Source organism: Anarhichas minor, unplaced genomic scaffold, assembly GCF_050575085.1.
Source record: "Anarhichas minor isolate MPS153535 unplaced genomic scaffold, ASM5057508v1 ptg000007l, whole genome shotgun sequence".
Classification (NCBI taxonomy): Eukaryota; Metazoa; Chordata; class Actinopteri; order Perciformes; family Anarhichadidae; genus Anarhichas; species Anarhichas minor.
This window is the reverse complement of record NW_027466453.1, coordinates 14,493,790-14,513,973: the sequence shown is the minus strand read 5'-3', so window position 1 is coordinate 14,513,973 and position 20,184 is coordinate 14,493,790. Positions and strand designations below refer to the sequence as shown.

The 20,184-nt window shown below is 46.2% G+C and overlaps 1 protein-coding gene across 1 annotated transcript in view; it reads right to left on the bottom strand.

Annotated features, from left to right (window-relative positions):
• Positions 1–7,835: 7,835 nt before the first annotated feature.
• Positions 7,836–20,184, bottom strand: part of cep112 (centrosomal protein 112) — an 83,875-nt gene continuing 71,526 nt past the window's right edge. The window contains exons 24-27 of the mRNA XM_076086021.1: positions 16,132–16,221; positions 9,995–10,096; positions 8,628–8,692; positions 7,836–8,051 (exon numbers count right to left, since the gene is read on the bottom strand). Coding sequence (XP_075942136.1) covers positions 8,048–8,051; positions 8,628–8,692; positions 9,995–10,096; positions 16,132–16,221 — 261 coding nt within the window. The 3' untranslated portion in view covers positions 7,836–8,047. The remainder of the gene's footprint in view (positions 8,052–8,627; positions 8,693–9,994; positions 10,097–16,131; positions 16,222–20,184) is intronic.

Below are 20,184 nucleotides of genomic sequence, written 5' to 3'. Positions count from 1 at the left end.
GTGCTGTTCATCACTCCACAGCTCCTACCAGTGGCAATAAGGGTACATGCATGCACACCAGATTAAAACATCTGTCCACCGGGGATAAATTCCCTAAAAGGATGTTATCGTATAATTTAAGCATCAGAAGAATGACTCCTCTCTGCAGCTCTGGCAGTGCAGCTATCTGCTTTGTGCAGCAGATAACTTGAGAATAAGTGAAAAGCCCACAGACGGATCAGACATTCAATATACATCCATTCACCGGTCTGAGAGGAGTTGTTTGGATGCAGACGGCAGTGGAGATTTTGGACATTTTCTTTATCCAAACTGGACTAGTTACAGCCAGTGATCTTACTGTAGTGTTTATAGAACAGAGTCAATAGTGTGAGTTTAGTTCTGGATAGGTCTTTAGTGTTCAAATGAGGCACCACAGGAGACCCTTTGTACAAGATGACTATATCCTTGAAAGCGAGACAGTAGGTGTCTGTGTGTCGCTGTTGTCTCAGTGGACAGACATTCAAAAAGTACAGTACAAAGACGGCAAACACTTTGATCAGCCTGTTTGCTAAAGGTGCTGTGAAACTTTCTCCCTTGATGCATCGCTTCCCATCAAGGTTAATAAAAGAGGAAGTTGCTCTTGAAGAGGCCATGATGACTAAGGCATTACTCATCATTCAAAGGCCACTTTGTCACCTTTAAACTCTGCCCGCTCCCATAATCACAACATTGTAATTACATATGAGAGCACAATACAAGAAGGCTGCCATCCTGATGAAAATATGAGCTGGAATCATTAACCCTACCAACCTTCCATCAATCTTATTCATCGGCAATAAACTTAAAACAGTCTGTGAACGAGGCAACGAGTACTAGCCAATCAGAGCATGCAGAGGAGGAAATAAATCAATGAAACTACCATAAATAACAGGCAGTGCAACTGTTAATGGCTGTGAAAGAGGTCATTTGCAGGCGGCAAACTCTGGGTCTGAAAAATGAAGCCAATGTAGAAGTACCTCAAACTGGCCAGCAGGGGGCGACTCCTCTGGTTGCAAAAAGAAGTCCGATTGTATAGAACTCTATGAGAAAATGACTACTTCTCACTTGATTTATTACCTCAGTAAACATTGTGAACATGAGTTTATGGTCTCAATCACTAGTTTCAAGCATGATGTTCATTTAGTAAATTATGATCCCATTAAGAATAAAATAGACTTAAAAGCAGGGTATGCTTTGGGGCGGGGCTACCTTGTGATTGACAGGTCGCTAACACGGCGTAGTCCAGTCTCTGAGTTGTCCATGTTTTTGTCTTATAACTTTAACCCTTTCACAGTGTGTGTTCTCAGTTCATGAAAGTTAGTTGTAACATTTTGGTCACCTAAAAATGGCTCCACCCTCTCGTGTCACTTCTGGTTGCAAAAAGACAAGATTGATCAAAAACCAATATGGCGACGGCCTAAATTCCGAACTCAAGGTTTCAAAACGGGAGTCCAAAAACCAATGGATGACGTCACGTCACGGTGATAAGTGGGGATTTTAAAATGTTTTTCTTTTTGTTTAAATCCACTTTTTGAGTTAGTTGTAACTCTTGAACTCCTCTTGTTGAATGCGTGAAAACTAGTTAGCAAGTAAGCAGCAGAGTAGTTGAAAGAGTTTAAGTGATGGATAATAAAGAATAGATAAAAGTAAGAGTTAAACAGCGGATATAAATGTTGGTGTAGATGGACTTGAGGTCATCTGAGGTGGCTCTGTGGCTACATTTAACAAAAAAAGCTTGGGGACCACTGACGTACAGTATGTTAGACACTAATGATTCAAAGTTAAAAACAAGTCCACACAAACAATTTCTTGTCTCATAAAAGCTCATCTACACAGAGTCTCTCTGTAGGCGTACAGGTCATCTGGCTAATATACAGAGCCCGACAATGTCAGCCTTTGTTAACTTTGGAGGGTTCAGCCTGACCTCTGACAGTAAACACACCGGGGTGGAAACCCGCACCATGACGGTGGTGTGGACCCCCTGCCATTACCAGTGGCCAGTTGGGCCCTCATGTCCTGCCTTGTCAACCCCCTGTATGGTTCATGGGAGGTCCCCATAGGTCGAGTCTTTCCCTGCTGCCCCCCTCAGGAGCTGACCCCAGGTCTGAGACTGCCCCGGGACCAAGGGGTGTCCTTGGCTCCTGGCCCTATAAAAAGACCCTTGAAAGAGGGCTTCGGGGGGGACAGGTTATGGGGTGTAACTGTCCCTCTGTCCGGGCAGATATTATTACAGGGACGGGTCAACTTCGGCCTCACTACAAAGAGCCCTATAAATAGAGACGGGCGATAAATCGCTTGCGGGTCCAATCAGGTCTTTATTTGTGGGCAGCTTCTTATTTATTTTTTTGCATGCGCAGAAAATACACAAAGCAGCTTAATTGTCTTTGGTATCTGAAGTCAGATTCGATGGAAAACACCTCCTATACAACAACTTCAGAGGACTAGAGAAGGTTTTACGACTGTGTTATATGGTCTCCTGAGCGGCCTGTCGTAACTGCTACTGGCCACCTCAGTTGCAGTCATAAACACTCAGAGAGAGAGTGCGTGTGTGTGAGTGTGTGTGTGTGTGTGAGTGTGTGTGTGTGCGTCTACCGGCGCTGTCCTCTCGGTGCTGCAGCTCTGTGATCAGTAACTGCTCTCAATTACAGTATTGTGAGCTGTTCCTTTCGGCTCGGGGTTAAACTCTTTGCAGACCCCTTTGAAGTACTCATCCCTTTATCTCAAGCCAGAGCCAAGAATTTGGGGGAGGACAATGGAAAATGAAACCAAGAGGGAAGCTTATGGCAATTATCAACCAGGGCCATGAGGAGGAAGTCAGCTCACACAGACAGACAGAGAGAGAGAGGGAGCTGATAAAGAGAGCAGGAGACAGCCAATGTAGGACAGGGGGTTACTGTTTCAAGTTTGTTTGGTGTGTACACACCCCGGGCAACAACCGACTGCCGAGAGAGGAAATGGAGGCTACCTCTTCAAAGTAGGTGACAACAGGGGGACAATGGCCTCTGAAGGGAGCAAGGAGCTGATGAGAGGAGCTGTGGTGGTGGTGGGGTGGGGTGGTCAAACATACACAACATAATCGAGGACCAAAGAGTGGCAGAGGAGGACGGGAGGAGATAGGACGGAGGGAGAAGTGCTGTTGTCAGCAGAATCGAATGGCACGCAGAGAGCTGGGGAAGATACAATTAAAGTGTGGAGTTAAGACAGGCTTTGAAGTTGGACATGGTGCATAATACCCTTAAAAGTTAAGGAAGGGCAACAATTCGCCAGCTTGTTATGGGGCTGTTTTGAAAGAGGAAGAGGAGGGAGAAAGAAAAAAAGAGTGCGGGTGGTAGAGGAGGAGGGGGGGGTTGTTTTTGAAAGGGTTCAGTTTGAGGGGAATGAAGTTGGATTTCAAGCGCCAATTGGCCCCAGAAGGATGTCTTTTTTTTTTTTGCAAAACAGAGAATGTAAAGTGCGCGTGGGAGTCGGCGCCTACCTGTGCATTTTGATGATGGCGATGAGTGTGTGAAGGATGGAAGACGGGAGAGAGAGATGTGTCAGAGAGAGTGGAACAGGGAGCGAGACAGGTGAAAGAGAGAAGACTGTGAGACATGAAATAGGGAATTGGTGGCGAAGGAAGGCAGAGAAGAAATAAAAGGGAGGCAAGAAGAGGGAAGGGGGGGGGGGGGGGGGGGTGGTGGTGGTTGAAGGTTATTTATTGGGTTTTTTTCCCTCGTTTTAATCCCATTTTGCGCTTGACTTTTAAGTCTACCAATGTATAGAAACAATGTCGGATGCACCGTCTAATCCCGTTTGGGCCATGAAGCTCACTCCACACTGACAGTAATGACTTTTCATTTCCTCTGCCGCTCGCACCGAAGCACCACGCCGACACTTCACAGGCCGGACGCCACTGTTCCGCCACGCTCGACAGGACAGCGATCCGTCTCCAAATCAGTCTTAACTTGAACCCTGTGGGCTCCCTCACTCATCCTTAATCCATCACTTTAACCCCATCTTCCTCTCTCCTGGCTCCGGAGCGCAGAGGGTTCCCAGACTGGTAAGGTGATTAACTCGCTCGTCCATTCAACAGATCCCAGATTTTTATCTTTTTTTTGCCCCCCCCCCCCCCCCCCCCCACAGCTTCCCGTTCCTCCATTAGAGGGGTGTGACAGAGATATGTGCTCTGATGAGGGCACACAGCTCAAACAGGATTTTGACAGTGTTCACAAATGCAGATAAATATGAAAAGGACATTGTTCATGTGCAGCTTCACACCTTTCTTAAAGTGTTGTTTGTTTATGAGACAATCAGATCTTTGGATTTACGTGACATTCATGTATATTACTATTAGACCACCGTTTTTTTAGGGCAGTAGAAACCTTTGGGCACACAAAGGCCTCTCGACATTTCTGTGGATTTTGGGGGTTCGATCTACATTCTGTGATCAAACAGATGAGTTGTTGGACTAGATACCTACATGTTTGACTATTTATAGGCAACGCATTGATCAAACAGGGAGAAAGCTTTCAAACAGCCTTTACACCATAATGTTGGAAGATAAAATTGTACTGAAATCTGAAAAGTTAAATGTATGAATAAATTGTAAAATTATGTAATAAAGCAAAATTCAAATACACAACTGGGCACAAATAGATGCAACTTCACTCTGGGTAGCGTGAATCAACAACTTGAGCAAAAAAAGCGTGCAGCCGTCCCAAATGACTCTCTACTTCTTACACAAACAGACAAAAGGAAAAATGCAAAAGACGGCAAAAACCAGTCGAGCGGTTACATTTGCGTTCAGTCTTCATGCCCTATTTATTTCCAAAGTAATCCAACATTAAAATGATGCACTTTGAAGAATATTTTCAAAAGGAGGGTCAAAAAGAAGAATCAAAACATGCATTTTCAACTTTATGTGCGTTAGTGAGGATGTGGCCACAGTCTACTTCCCCATCACCAGTGATGCTGGAAGATTATGTACAGAATAATAAGAGGCTGAGAGAGCGAGACAGAGATACCAGAGATCCAGAGAGAGACGCGTAGGGCAAGTGATGCAGACAAACCTCCCACACTATCTTTAGTACATGGTCTTCTGTCCCTCTGCTCAACCCACACAGCAAAAGAAAATCCTTCCACAGTCACAAAAACACAACCTTCTGTGCCTTCTTCACTCCGGCTGCATAGCCTCTAACCCACTTGTTCTCAAATCACACAGCTGCATATCCTTTTCACGGCTCTTGTTGCACTTGAGTGACAGGGCCGGGGAAGAAAAAAAAAAAAAATCACTGCCATAAATACCGTCTCAACAAAGAGAGAGTGATACTAGCTCGGAGAGAGACAAAGGCAGAAGACATCAGTGTGTGGCGATAAACAGGTTTATTTATGCAAGCGCCGTACAGCAGCCAAACGCAGGCCTCCGAGGGTCTGACTCAGAATACAGCACTATAAAAAGCCCCGGTGACACGCGGCTCACACACACACACACACACACACACACACACGCACACACGCACACACACACACACACACACACACACACACACACACACACACACACACGCGATGACTTTGTCAATCACACGCTGATGTACAGTCAATCCCAGAGGCCTGTCACGAGCGCTCAGAATGAAGCGTGCGCGCACAGACTGTCACATGCGTAGATGTAGTAGTTTAAAAAAAAAAATTAAAAAAAATTAAAAAAAAGGCAGAGAAGAGGAGCGGTGAAGGACCTCAACTACAGTTTATTTCAAATCACTGCTCTTTAAATTCATGTGCTCAATAATAAAAATAAAATACGTCAAAACAAAAGCGGGTTCCTCTGCACCACGTTTGCAGTTGCTCTACATTTCTGATTCGGTGCCACGAGGCTTTAAAAAAAAAAAGAGATCTTGTGTGCAATGATTTTTAAATGGGCCTTTGTGCACTCATGTCATGAACACCATACTCTTCAGCTAATGAAACATTTAAACTTGCAGCTAAAGCAAACACATGGCACCCATCTAAATGATGCAGCAACCGTGAGCACAAAGCGCGAGGCGAGAATATGGCGGAAACCTCGGCTGCCCTTTACTGCTGTCACACAACCTTGATGTGGAGATAACGGAGAGAGGAAGCGAGGCCTTTGATCCTTAATGGGGCCATGTCGGCTGTGTGCAAATGACATTCGTGACTTGTATTTACACGAGCACAATTATGAAGGGTATTTTGGCGGTAGACAATCAATTAGAGTAATAACACAGATTAAAAGACAGGTTAAAAACGAGCAAAAACACCCGCAAACCAAGTGCTTATCAACAGCGTCAAAGCATCTTTCCAAAGAGCTGAATCGGGTGAGATGTGTCTGACAATTCTTCAAAAACAGACCAAAATGACAACCACGTCAGCTGACGTAGCGGTTGGCCAGGTGGAGGTGTGAAAGTAGGGAAGGTTTAAACTCCCTCCAAGGTGTTCATGAATGCAAAGAGAGACTGTCAAAGAGTTCCCATCATTATCTCCATTTAACCCAGAGACCCAACGATATGTAAACATCAACACCCAAAGCTCTTGATGTCATTTAAGCTGAACTACCTGTTCTTCTGTATGACTAGGAGGGTCAAGACACGCGAAGGACACACACTCATCGGAGAACGATCAGGGAGGCACAGTCGATGTTGAGCGTTCTAGTTAGTTTGAAGCACAGAGGCCACGCGGATGTAACTACACATGCAACATGTGACACATCCTTCCTTTACGTGTGCATACGTGCACGTATGATGCCGTGTTGCAATAGTTCTCAATCCTCTGTGCACTCCGTCCAGAAACAACAGACCCTACAAAGGCTTTGTGCTGAAAGACTAAATTCCTGATTCTCAGATGTCGGTCAGACAGTCCTCTCTTCTTTCGTCTCCTTCTTTCTTTTTTTTTGGTGTTTCTTCTCTCTCTCTTTGCCTGGGCAGCAGAATAAGCACATCAAATAAATACAGAGAGGGGTATAGTGTTTCGCTTGGAGGCAGCAGAACAGATCACGGACAATGGGAACACATGGAAGTGCGTGAACTGCGGGTGCAAAAAAGAAAGCAATTCCAACGCAAATAAGTGCGGAGGCCTCTTTGAAATCAAATCTGATTTTGGAATTTAATAACGCCTCCAAATTGTTTTCCAGGGGAGATACTGGATACTTTTGAAATGATCAGTATTCGAGCCCATGCATTCCTCACCTACCAGAGAGACAAAAACAACAATGGCTAGGGGCTCATTACGAAGCCCATCCTCGGTCCACCAAATGTTATTATCATCATAAAACCTCCAGTCTGGAGACAACCGGAGGAGACTCGGAGACATGGTGGCTCGGGTTTGAGTGGAGCCGTTGGTAACACAAAGTGGTGGTGGGGGCAGGAACACTGGGCCCAAGGACTGTAGCGTTTGGCCGGAGGTTCAAACAATCGACTCCCAGCGCTCTTTATCAGCACCGAACCCACAATCCCCCCCAACTGCTCGGTGCAGTTCAAATGGGGGGCTTGAGCAGAAAGGCGATGCTAAATAGTGATGGGGGAGACGGGAATTCAAGGTCTTTGACTTTAGTTGTAAAGTTGCAGAGCTAATCTTCGCTAACATGCGTTGTTGTGGTCATATAAAAACAAGGGCAACAGCATGACTTCCCCCTAATTGAGAGACTAATTATGAGGCATTTGAAGAAGATGGAAAACGTGCTTAGAAATAAAACAAAAGAAGAAAATGATGGAAAGTCTTTTATTAAAATTGATGGATTTCGGAAAGAAATATCTCTCAAATATCAATGACAATGATATCGCGTTAACGACGTGGGGAAAAAAACATAAAATTGAACAACGTAACCAGTTGTGAACATAAATATTTATTTTTTTCCAACAAGAAAATCTGACAATGAATAAATAGTTTATATGCTGATGAAACCATGAGAGACAACAGCACATGAAACTAAAAGATGACGGGTTGTGTAAAGTACTTGTAACAGTCAATGATGCTCACATCTGATTGGACGTCGTGTCCTTCATATCCCGGCGTGGCGTCGAGGTTCCCGCCACGGTTACCTAAACAGAAAGAGTTTGGTTATTCCGGCGTTAAACCATCAAACCAACATTATAACGCATCGCTATTAATTCAAACAGACTCTCTCCGACTGACTGCTCCTTTGAGATCGTCGACGTCTCCGTCGCTTTAAGTCGTGACGGTACAGTGAAATAACTGGTTATTCGCTGCGATGCGTGTGACTGACAGTCCTGAGAGATGTTTGCCGAGATGTGAGCGGCGGCGTCGTTTGCCGAGGCCTCTTATCACTGCACTTATACGATGCTTCTCATAAAGACATAAATGGCTCTTACAGTATGATGGATGGGAGGCAAAAATCAAAAGCCCTCAGGACTGGAAGCTGTCATAGCCGAAGACAAGACTTCATCGCATGTAACTGCATCGTTAATAGTGTGCTGCAAAGTATACGGAGGATGACAAAATCTGGATGTTCACTGTACTCGCAAGCTTAAAAAACAACAACAACGGCACATACTCTACATGCTTTGTACTGTATAGAAGTACAAAGTTCCACATGAACTATGTACGGACACGCATGCACGCACACGTTTCTATACAATCTAAACAATCACGCTAACCTCCTGCTGCGACAGGCATCCAGGTCTTCCTGCAGCAGCGAGGCTCTCTTCTGAAGGAAGTTAACCTGCAACACGGACACACACAATGCAACACATGGCACAGAGTAAAACGTTGCTCTGATTAGTTGTTTAATCAGAACGAGGGAAGTAGGAAACCGGCGCGTTTCAGAATGCAGAAACTGGAAGCGGAGACGCGTGATGGCTTTGGCATTGTGCTTTTTGGGTGGAGGGGGTGAGCCTGGGTGGAAGAAAGGCTCGGTTGTTGAGTCCAGGGGTCAGGACAGCAGGGGTCAGGGGGGGTCAGGAGATTAGGGCAGCGGGGTTAAGGCACATGGGGACAGAGGGAAGATTATGAGCCAGGTTAGTCGAGGTTAGGACACGGCGAGAGGTTCTTTTGTTTGGCTACAAAGTGTGAGTTTATTTATGAAGTGTCTTTGGGCTGAAGTGAAAATAAACCTCAGTCTACATTTCCACGGCATCCCGAGCCTGGCAGAGAAATGGCGGCTCCAAAAAAAGGATCCGTATTGTTCTGGGACTACCGTACTGGAGCCTACATTCCTTTCTGTTGGGGGGAGACCTCAGGGAAGTTCTAGCATTTCATTTGGCACTTCACGGTGGTGAAGTAGATGCAAAACCCCAACGAAATGTGGTCGGATGCCTCCAGAGACACAGAAACTCTCCCCACTTTTTTTTTTTTTTTTTTGGTAAAAATAATGCGCTTTAATGTGCAAAACCTAAGACGCCGTGAATGAGAGGAGAGACCGCTCTGGTCATGAATTACATCTTGTAAACATATCCGATCACAGGGCTGTGGTCTGCGCACTGAAACGGGATCTTGGTAAAGCTATTTGAACAAGGCGGGGGTTTATGATGAGCTCCTTTCACAAAAAAAACTTGTACTGCACGGTTTCATCGGCGTTGCAGGAAAAAAAAAAATCCCTCTTTTGTTTACAACGTCACAGCTGATGAAAGTGAAAAGCTCTTTATTGATATTGAGCGGCTCAGAGGAACAACAGGGCTGCATGAATGTGGTTAAGCGAGGGGTGACCTGATGAAGAGGCGACATTAAGGTTAATAAAGAGGACTGTCAAGGTCCGAGAAAGCAAAAGACAAAAGGACATAAATCGACTTTTAAAATAACTGAGGATAGTGAACTTTACTTTGAAAATCTGTCCGATAGACAGTATATTGTGTTTAAACATATGGATGAATGGAAGAGATATTTTATAGGTTGAAAATGGGAACCCGAGCGCCCACGACGATTTTGAACATTCCTGCAACTAAAGCCACCGGATTGAACGTGTCAACGTGTTTGTTCTGTTGCTGCCTGTATCTGATCTGTAATCTGGCAAACAGTCACTTCTCACCTGAGCTTTCAGAGAGGCGATGGTGTCCTCCAGTTCCTGTCTGAGCTCTGCTGGCATCAAGCCTTTGATCCTCTCCTCGTACTGCCGACGCACCGCGGTCACCTGAGACGACAGAGGGCAGGGCGGCCAAACAAGGGTCGGTTAACTCAGGAGGAACACCTGAACAAATAAGTGGATACATCCGTATTACACAGCCCAATTAATACGTGTGCATTATCCATGCACACACACATATGCACACACACACAAACTTTAAACGTGTGATCTTCAGCTGCATTTATAGCATTTGTAGATTAAAAAAAAATATTGACACAATTAAAGACAAAATCAAGCAAATTAATAATAATCTATTAAAATCTTTGCTGAATAAGTGCCTCTGCTACCCATTCATCTAAACACACACACACACACACACACACACACACACACACACACACACACACACACACACAGGGTATCCCCTCTTTATTCATGTCTCGGAGTATTCCCTCGCTCTTCACAGCTCCTTCACATCTCCACAGGGGGTCCCACAGACTGGCACGGCTCGCTCTGCACAACACCCCCTACTGGCGGCTGCCGCCTACAGCCAGATCTCGACACAATGCATTTACGGGGCCCGACACAAGCTGGGTTTGGAAGAGGACAGGGCCGCGGTGGAGGGCAGAACACATCAAACGCAGCACAGCAGCTCAACAGCTAGCTAGCTCCACTGGGGAGGACTGGAGGAAGTCTGTCTGGGGCTAAATTACACTCCACTAAACCAGAGTCTGATTATAGAAGTTGAAAAGGTTTTTTTTTGGTAAACGCAACCCCCCCCTATTTCAGCCACAAACACACATGAATGGACTCACACACATGCACAAGCGCGGAGCTTTGTTTTTTTTACAGTGCTGTAAAAAAACAGAAGCATTTACAGCATTTTGAAAAGAGTTGCCAGATCAATTAATTCAGAGCTTGATGAATAGTTTAACAGAGCTTGGATGGAATCAACGGGGGCTGTGAAAAGCAACAGTTTCCCCCGCCGCATATTTCAAGGTGTAACCAGGGGAGAGTCTGAGCATTTCAGCAGAACATAATGTCTTTGACAGAGCCAGCGTCCGGCTCACATTAACAACATCCCCACACTCCCCTTCTGATCAGGCCGGCCTTTCATGTGAAGAGAGCGTGAATGAGGTGACTGGGGGGGAAAGATTGGTTTTCCTAAAATCATTTTCCTGTTGTGTATTTAACTGATTGTTCTGGTTTCGGCTAATTAATCTTCCCGGGCACAATGAAAGGGATTGGGAAGCACTTCAAAGAACCCCCCCCCCCCCCCGTATAAATGATCCCAACATGAAGCGGCTCCCTTTGTCTCGGCACAGTGCGCCGCAGATTAGACCGACACAACTTGGCCATTTCTTTTCAGGCTCCTTCTGCCCCATTCATTTTGAAAGTTTACAGACATATGTCTTCTTTTTTTTTTCTCTCTGTGTGAGAATGAAGTCAGGGATAATTTGAGAGTGACCCTTTCAAACAAGTGGCAATAAGAAGAAGAAGAAAAAAAACGGGTTTCAGAAGCTTTAATTTGAAAAATCAGCTGAAGCCATGGGAGTGCAGATTTTCTATCTATCTATAGCAGCTTCTGTAGTCATAACAGAATGGCAAGCCAAGACAAAACACACTCCACTACCTCAGACCAAAGCAATAAACAATGGTTGAATAAACACATCCCTTACCAACCGCTCTGAATATAAGTCTAAGATTCTTCAAAAGCCACGCTCCTTAGCTTTTGCATTCTTGGTTCATGTATGGTGCAGTCGCCACAGCAATGAGAGATCCGCTCGGCCTAAATTACAAGCTCCTCTGTGGCAACGCCGTCTCCATTTTCCTTCCCATACATTAGAACGGGCACGGCTACAACGGCGACTTCACCGGGAGTGTTGGTACAATCAGCGGGGTCGATCCAACTGGACTAGAACGTATGCATTGTGGGTGTACAGTGTATCCGGCTTCTGTCTCGATGACGTCATGGCTATCATGACCTGCTAAACTTGTATTGTAGGCGTCGTATTAATACATGCATTTTCTGCTCATCTACGTTAACCTGATGGCGGACGATGTTGCTACACGGTTAGCAGACCAATCGCATCTTTCCACAGCACGGCTAACTACAGCTTGTGTGTGGGTGGAGGCAGCAGCAGCGTCTCTGTTGTGGAAAGGTATGCTCAGCTAACAGATCCAGAAAAAAAAAAAAAAAGAAGCAAAGGAGCGGTAAAGTACCGTATCTCTCCATGGAGTTAAAATTCAAAACAGGAGCATCTCTCAAAACTCCCCAAAGATGTCTGCTTTGCATCCTCTCGCCTCTTCCAGGGTCCCTCCTCTCTCATCTCCATCTTTCCTTCAAGCAAACACATTTTTCTATTTCTTTCAACATCTTTTTTCGTACAGCAAAGGCGTGTTTGTTTTTCTGACAGGTGGCAGGAGGCAAAAAAAAAAAAAAAAAAAAAAAGAGCCTCCTCACCATTAGGACAGATGTCGGGTGCCTTTGAACAGTAATGCTGATCAAGCCTTCCGTGAGGTTTCGGTCATTGACGGACTCCAGATGAGAGTGAGCCGGATAGAAAAGGGAAATGCAGAGTGGGGGGGAGGGGGGGGGGGGAAGTGTGCCACTATCTCCCAAAGCAATGAAAAAAAAAAAAAAAGGGACTTTGACTTTCAGGAGAGAAATCAGGTTTCATCTCCACAGCTCGTTTTATAAAATGAGATTTTGTTTGTTCTTGATGAAGCGTAATTCTCTAGTTTTGAAGACTGCGAGGAGCGGCAGTCGTTTTCCCCTCCCAGTCATCTTAAAGTGACAACATTTCATCTATATATAGTCTTTAGATTGTGGTTTTGACTTTCCCTTGCGCTTGGTACCGTCACATGGCGTGGTTTTTGACAGCTGCCAGCAGAAAGAAACAAGCCCTCAACACTTTCAACGTTCAAATGAAGTTTGTCACATCGTTGGGAAGCTTGATGTATGCTAATGAAGTTGGGGTGTCTGTGTGTGCAGGCTTGCGTGGGACAGGTTGGGAGGGTGGGGGGGGAGTAGCTGCTGGAAAGACATTTTTGATATACCCCCCCCCCCCTTGTTCCAAAGTGACAAAAACCTTGTCAGGAACAAGGGGGTACATCAAAATGACGCCACTCACAAAGTTTGCACCTCCACATCCACTGAGTTGGCACTCGGAGTTCACCAAGGAGCGATTTGAATTCAAAAACACTTTGGTGTGAGAGGGGAAAAAAAAAGAAAACCGGTAGGAAGGAGGAGATTAGAATTGGCTACAGATCTCATTGAAGTTGTTAGAACTATGGGATGGATTGGTAGCTGCTGATGTAATATGCCTCAACAAAAACAGCACGCAGGAAGACGACTCAGACGACAGAACTTAAATTCAACTCCTCTGCATTTTTGTTTTGTCGCCGTCAACACCGAAAACAACTACAGAAATGACTTATTTTTTATTTCAGCAGGGTCCCACGATGCAGGAGAACACATCTCTAAAAACGTGTACATTTCGCCGTGCCCACTGTGTCATTATGTATTCATACAAAGAGCCGTGCTCTTCAACATTCTGCTGCTCTCTTCAAGGAGAATTCAACCACACAAGGAGCTGCTGATCCGCCATTTTAGAGTGCGAGCCTGCGAGGGCCCTGCAAGTGTAAGGCAAGCAACATCTGTGTGAAGTCTGGGCAGAAAGGCTGCTTTTTTTTTTTTGTGCATGGGAGGGATCGGATTACAAAGACAAGTCTTGGCAGATAAACTAGGGCAATATCGGCGTGAGGAGACAGAGAGTGGAGGATTATTATTATCATATACAAAAAAGAAAACAACGAACGATGAGGACGCACTTAAGATAAATGCAAACGGTCACACACCAACCAAATAGCAACACACAGCAGAAAGGCAGTTTTGCTGTTGACATGCACCACACACACACACACACACCTGACCTTAGGTGAGAGCAGGGTAGGAGGCAGGAATACATATATGATTCAGCCTCTCTCTCCACACAGGGAGTAGAACTGTGACTCTTTGCCAAACTAGGGGTGCACACAAACACACTTTAAGCTCTGTGCAAAAACACTGTGAAACCCAAGTTATACTTTGTGCGTCCGCGATTGTGCGAGGGTCTGCGTGACGTAGATTTCATCATTAGAAGTTGTACTCGAAGGCTCTGTGCGGACATACATTGCCAGGAACCTGTCCATCCTATGAGCTGAGCGAAGGCGTCTCCTCTTACCGGTGAAGACATTAGCAAAGCTCTTCCTAGAACCGCGAGCTTCAGATCTCATCCTTCCGTGGGTATCTGTTGAAGCGTCAGAGTCGGCTGACGTGCGGAGATTCCTCCATTCTAACCCGACTGTGGCACACTTCCTGTTTGCGTCGTCGCTGCCAACTTTTGTCGCGGCGAAGCAATCTGCGATCGATTAGCGAAATGTGTTTGTGGCAGAGAGTTGAGAACCGTCAAGTACGTACAATTGGTACCAAATGCTTCATCAAATTCTTCGTCTTGTTTACCCGTTCTTCGCTGTGACATATTGCCTGATTTAAATCATAATGTTGCTGATTTTTTTCCCCAGATAAAAAAAAAAAGCATCTTTGGTATCAGCACTAAAATCTGTGTTTCTTACTGGCGCCAGGATCAAAACAAGACTAAGCTCTATAGACCGCAAGCAGTAAGTGGGTTTTGAGTGATTTAATGTGCGAAATAAAGGAGTAAATTAACTTTTATTAATAAAAAATGACATCCACAATATTTTTGTTTTTAAGTAAAATGTCATGAGTTGAACTCTGTGGAAATCCGAAGATGTGTTGGCATCTTCAAAGCTGTGGACCAACGTCTGATTGAACCGACATCATCTACCTATAGTTTACGTCAACACCTTCCACTGCTATCACTGAACATCTAAAGTCACGCTACAAGCGGATAACATGGAAACGATATGCTGGTTAGAAACATAAAAAGATGTACTCTTCACCTTGAGAGAGAAATATCAGAGAGCAGGTACATTTCTTTCAACTCTCTGCGGGAAAACATTTTCACCGATACATCTATTGATCGTGTCTTCAGTGATGGATCACCCGGTAAATAACACTAACAAAACACATTAAAGCGAAGCAGAAAAACAGAGTAACCCAAACTCGTCTCCAGACGACGCGGTCTGACATCACAGCCCGGCAGGTTCAGGGGTCAGCTCCTCTCCGGCTATAGGAAACAACGCGCAGCGCCTCTGGGACGAGGTCAGCGACCAACGGCTCCTAAAAACCACTGACCCCCTTCCTGCAGATTTACGACGGCCAGACACCGAGGTGTGTGACGAGTGTGTGAAGTGTGTACAAGGGTCAGTGGGTGGATCACAGGGGACACAAGGGGATGAATGCCTTTGGTGTACATACCAGGGTACAAAGAAGAGCCTCCCGTGTGAGTGTAGTCATTAGTGCTTTCTTCTCTCTGTGTGTCAAGGTCAAAACAGAGCCTGATTACAGGGCATTCTGGGGAGCAATGGGGAGCGTGTGTGCACACACAGAGGCTTCCCTCTGAACACAGGCGGTGGTGGCATTCCTGGCCCTAGGCGCTGGCTCTTGAAGCCAAATCTCAAGGAATTTGGGAAATGTGCGAGGGGGCATATCTGTGGCTCTGAACAGGAGATGGTAGAGTGACGAGGGGAGGGCAGAAAGGATCCTGTTTCTTTTCTGTCTTTTGTGGCCCCCTGGAGGGTCTGGTAAGGATGGCAACTGAGGGTGAGGGGCTCGGGACACCAGGGGATGGGGGAGCAAAGGTGGGTGTTTTGTGCTGGCAAGAAGCAAAGAGAGAGGTGTGAGGTGGGCCAGTAGCTCAGTCCGTGGGGACTCGGTTTGGTAACATGAGGGTCAGCCGGCTCAAGTATGGACTGGTAGATGGAGAGGTGCCGGTTCGCCTCCTGGGCACAGCCGTGAAGCTCTTGAGCAAGGCACCGGACCCCCAAACTGCTGTGTGCTACACATGCGTGACAAGAAAAGTCGAGTGACATCAACGAAGAAAGGCTGAGGCTGATGCGCCGGTGATGGCGAGGAGCAAATGAGTTTAAGCCTCTCTTGCGAATGTCCGACGAGCATGAAAAAGTGACGGCGTTACCTTCTCGTCGGTCTCGAGCTCCTTGCTCAGCAGCTTCTTCTCCGAGCAGTGCAGCTGCCTCTGTAGACTTCCCACCATTTCCTGCAGAGCCTGGGGGAAGGGAGAGACAGTCAGTGTTGTCGGCTGACTGACGGGGAAAAAGAACAGAAACTGCAGATCCGTGTGGTGAAATGTAAAGACACTTCTGAATGAGAAAACAAGACATACGGAGCCCAATGAGAGAATGTGCAGGACAGAGACAAATGAGACAGAAGGAAGGACAGAGGGACGGCGAGGAGAGATGCCGCCTGTGATTAGTCTTTGCGTGTTAAAAGGCTAATAACGAAGTCATGACAGTAATTACTGGAAAGCTGGCCTCATTAAGCCCAAACTCATTTATAGACAAGGGCATGCAGAAAGAGAGACTCGCTCGCTCAGGGAATTAGCAAACTTCCAAGGCTTTAGTAAAACTTGCACTCCTTTAAGGGTCATTATTTCTTTGGCAGTAAATAAGAGCGATGTATCATTTAGTGGATAACAACCTCTCTCGCATACAAACGCCTGAGTTGATCAAATTTCCCCACAGGCGCCAATAAAGAGTTTAATCTATTTTGCTTTCTAAGATTCAAGCAAGTAAGTAAGACAATATATGTGTGTGTGTGTGTGTGTGTGTGTGTGTAGGACATTTATTTCCCTCCCTGCCTGTAAGTGATAGCAGCGGAAAGAAAGGCGCAGTTCCTTCATGCGACGTAGAACCAGATGTTTTGAGTGCACATGTGGACACTTCGTCTTTGATTAGTCTGCATGAAAAGCAGAGAGAGAGAGAGAGATATACACGCACACCTGAACATGAAAGGCACACACATGCATTTACACTTTCCACACACACAACAAGTGTATGGGGGGGGGGGGGGGCACTGGTTAGCATCAACGTCCTCGGTGTGTCGCCCCAGTGGAGTTGAGTGAGCGGGCCAGGTGTTGCCTCGTCGATTCTGAGAGCCGATGGAAACACAGTCCAGGTGATAGGCATGACCGGCCTGATCTACAGCCCACTACGCCGACATAAATCACACGCAGACTGTTCGGCTTCGGGGTCGCAACTCTCAGAGAACTACGGACTAGAAAGGAAAGTCGAAACCTCTGTTGTCGGATTGTTGGACACAGAAGATCTCACCGTAAATGAAACTGATGAAAAACGCACCCGAGGTTTTCTTTCTTTAATCATTTTACAGAGTCACCGGAGTGTTGAACTCACACCTGAACCGCATTGATGCATAATGTACCTCCTTCTTCTGCAGTTGTTAATTTATGCCTCTTGGAGATGGATTCAGGAGCACGTTGGGGTCAGTTTTAGCTCGGCAGCATGAAAGGCAGCTGCTTCTTGCGGCACGTTGATCCTATTAATCAGGGTGTTTCTGAGCCAGTCACGATCCCATCGCAGCCCACGTCTCCATCCAGTGCAACCCCTTGCCATCGGTTTCATCATTTCATTTTGTTTATTGGTGAATCAAAAAAAAAGGCGCAACGACGCTAGAAAAGCTTTGGGAGTTTAAACCGTTTATACGGTCAGATGATATAAAGCAGCAGAATGTGTGGCACAGATTGTTCATTTCTTGATTAGGAAGTGTGTTTCTTGCTGTATGTAAGTGGATAAACTACGTTCTACCCTTTCTTTCTCCAAAACTTCTCCATCGCGACCCTCAGCTCATCTACATCTGTCCTTTAAAGGCAGCACTACGACCGACAAAGAAGACTCGGATGAATCACGCCTCCCGTTTCTGATCCCACTCCCTGATTCCCCGCACCGTGACACAGCCTTTCTGGACCAGGTCTTCTGGGAAGTAACGGCTGACTTAGTGGGCCTCGCTGCTGACGTGTTCCGTCTCTTTCATGTGGGTTCTGTATCTGATGTGCTCAAAACAACTCTGAGGGTAGAAAGTTCAGCACTTGTCACTTCATTAATAGAATCATATGGGATGATGGATAAAAAGCTCTTTGTGAGTCAGAAAGGACCTCGGAAATATCGAGTCAGAGAAAAGGATATCGCACCGACTCTGGTCGCCGCAAATAGGAATTCAAGAAAAAGAGATTACTGAGAATGAACACGTGGACAGCCCTCCTGGTGCAGTTTAAATACCAGCGTCGGGCATAAACATCTCAAAAATAATGATTTTGTAAATAAGGCTAACATATACAGTCATTTCTCAAAGCATTTGAGGGGAAGTATGAAAGTGGGGCCCTTGGAAACACAATTCCACAAAATAATTTTGCAGGCGCAGCAGCTTTTTATCATTGATCCCCACAAGATGCTGGTCGTTTCAATAGTATTTAGTGTGTGTGAAAGGCGGCGTGTAGAGGATCCTGCTAAAGTGTCTCCAGATGCCACGGTCGATATGGTCTTTATCAGTCATGCAGACTGGGATCATTGTGAACAGGCCAGGAAGAGGGGGAAATCAGATTTCCTTAGGGAGAGAGATGGAGGGAGGGGGCGTGGAGGGAGGGAGGGAGGGAGAGGAGAAGGTGGAGAGTGAAAGAGAAAGGTGCCTGCAGGAGGGAAAAAAAAGTAAAGAAAATGCAAAGCATAAGATAAGACAGGCGGAGGATATCAGCTCAGAAAGGTGTGACTGAGAGACGGGAGGGACGTGAAGGAGGAGAACACGAGGCCGGAGTGAGGAGCCGGGGGGGGGGGGGGGGCAGCGTAGTGTACCTCTGCTGCAAAGTGCCGCAGTCTGCAACTTGAAGGCCTCTCTCTCTCTCTCTCTCTCACCTCTCCATCAGCAATGCACCTCTGCCTTTCATTCCAAACTTTGGCTCAAAGGATTAGCGAGGCACACGCGCACGCAAGCACCAACAAACACGCCGCTCAGAGCGATCCATGCAGGTATAGGCATGCATTAATATTAACAGCTACAGTTCTGAAAAATGTGAGTGCTACACTCAGTCAGATGAGTGTGCAATTCCAGTGTTTTATGCACACACACACACACACACGCACGCACGCACGCACGCACACACACACGGGCGTACAGACACACCGATGCCCGAGTCATCTTTCCTGGGTGGTCCTTCTGCGCAGATAAGGCAAGCATGTTTCCCTAGGGTGAAGTAAAAGCAACAGAGGGCAAAGGGGGGGGGGGGGGGGGGGGGGGGGGGAGCAGAGAAGAAAGAAGGGAGGGAATAGTGGGAGAAAAAAAAAAAAAAAAAAGGCCAGGGGCCTCTTTAAACTTGGTGTTTTGTTAGGAGCCGAGCTGCTCTTCATGTGCGGCGGGGCCTTCTATTTGCAGCGTGCTGTCAGAAGTTTCTCCCAAAGTCTGGATTAAAGAGATCCTCTAATGACACTGAGGCTGGACGACTTCAGACAGCAGCGAAAACCTCACACTGCACCGCCTCCAGCCAGGGACACACACACACACACACACACACACAAGCAAAAGGGTAAGAACGGATACATACACAAGGGGCACGAAGCACACAGACACATAAGCAAAGACACAGTATGTGGACTGCGCCCCCACACACACACACACACACACACACACACACACACACACACACACACACACACACACACACACACACACACACACACACAGCAGCTTTAGTAGAACAAGGCGGTGTGTGAATGTATGTTTACTGATCTAATAGTAAATAATAAAGGAGGCGCTAACCTCAAGGAGAGGTGGATGGCCAGAGAGATGAGCACAGACTCTCTTTTATCTGCACTTTTATCAAAGGATTGTGGGAAAGGTACAGAAGTGAGTGCAAGAGAGAAGCTGTAGGAGGAGGACGAGGAAGAGGAGGGGAGGGAGAGAGGTCTCCCTCCTGAGGTGTTAGAGAAGTGAAACTTTTGTCTGTCTGTGTGTAGGAATAAAAAGATGTGGTTTAGCAAGTCGACCAGGACAGCCCCTCTGAAACGTATCACTGGTATTGGTATGAACTGACTTGCTTTCAGTGCTTTTGATGCTTTCCAGCACTTTTCCCCCCCTGAGTTGATTTTCGAACTGAAGTGGGAAGATACGATGACGGCGGCGGCAAACTCTCCTGAACGGCAAACGGAACAGTTATCTCGTCTAT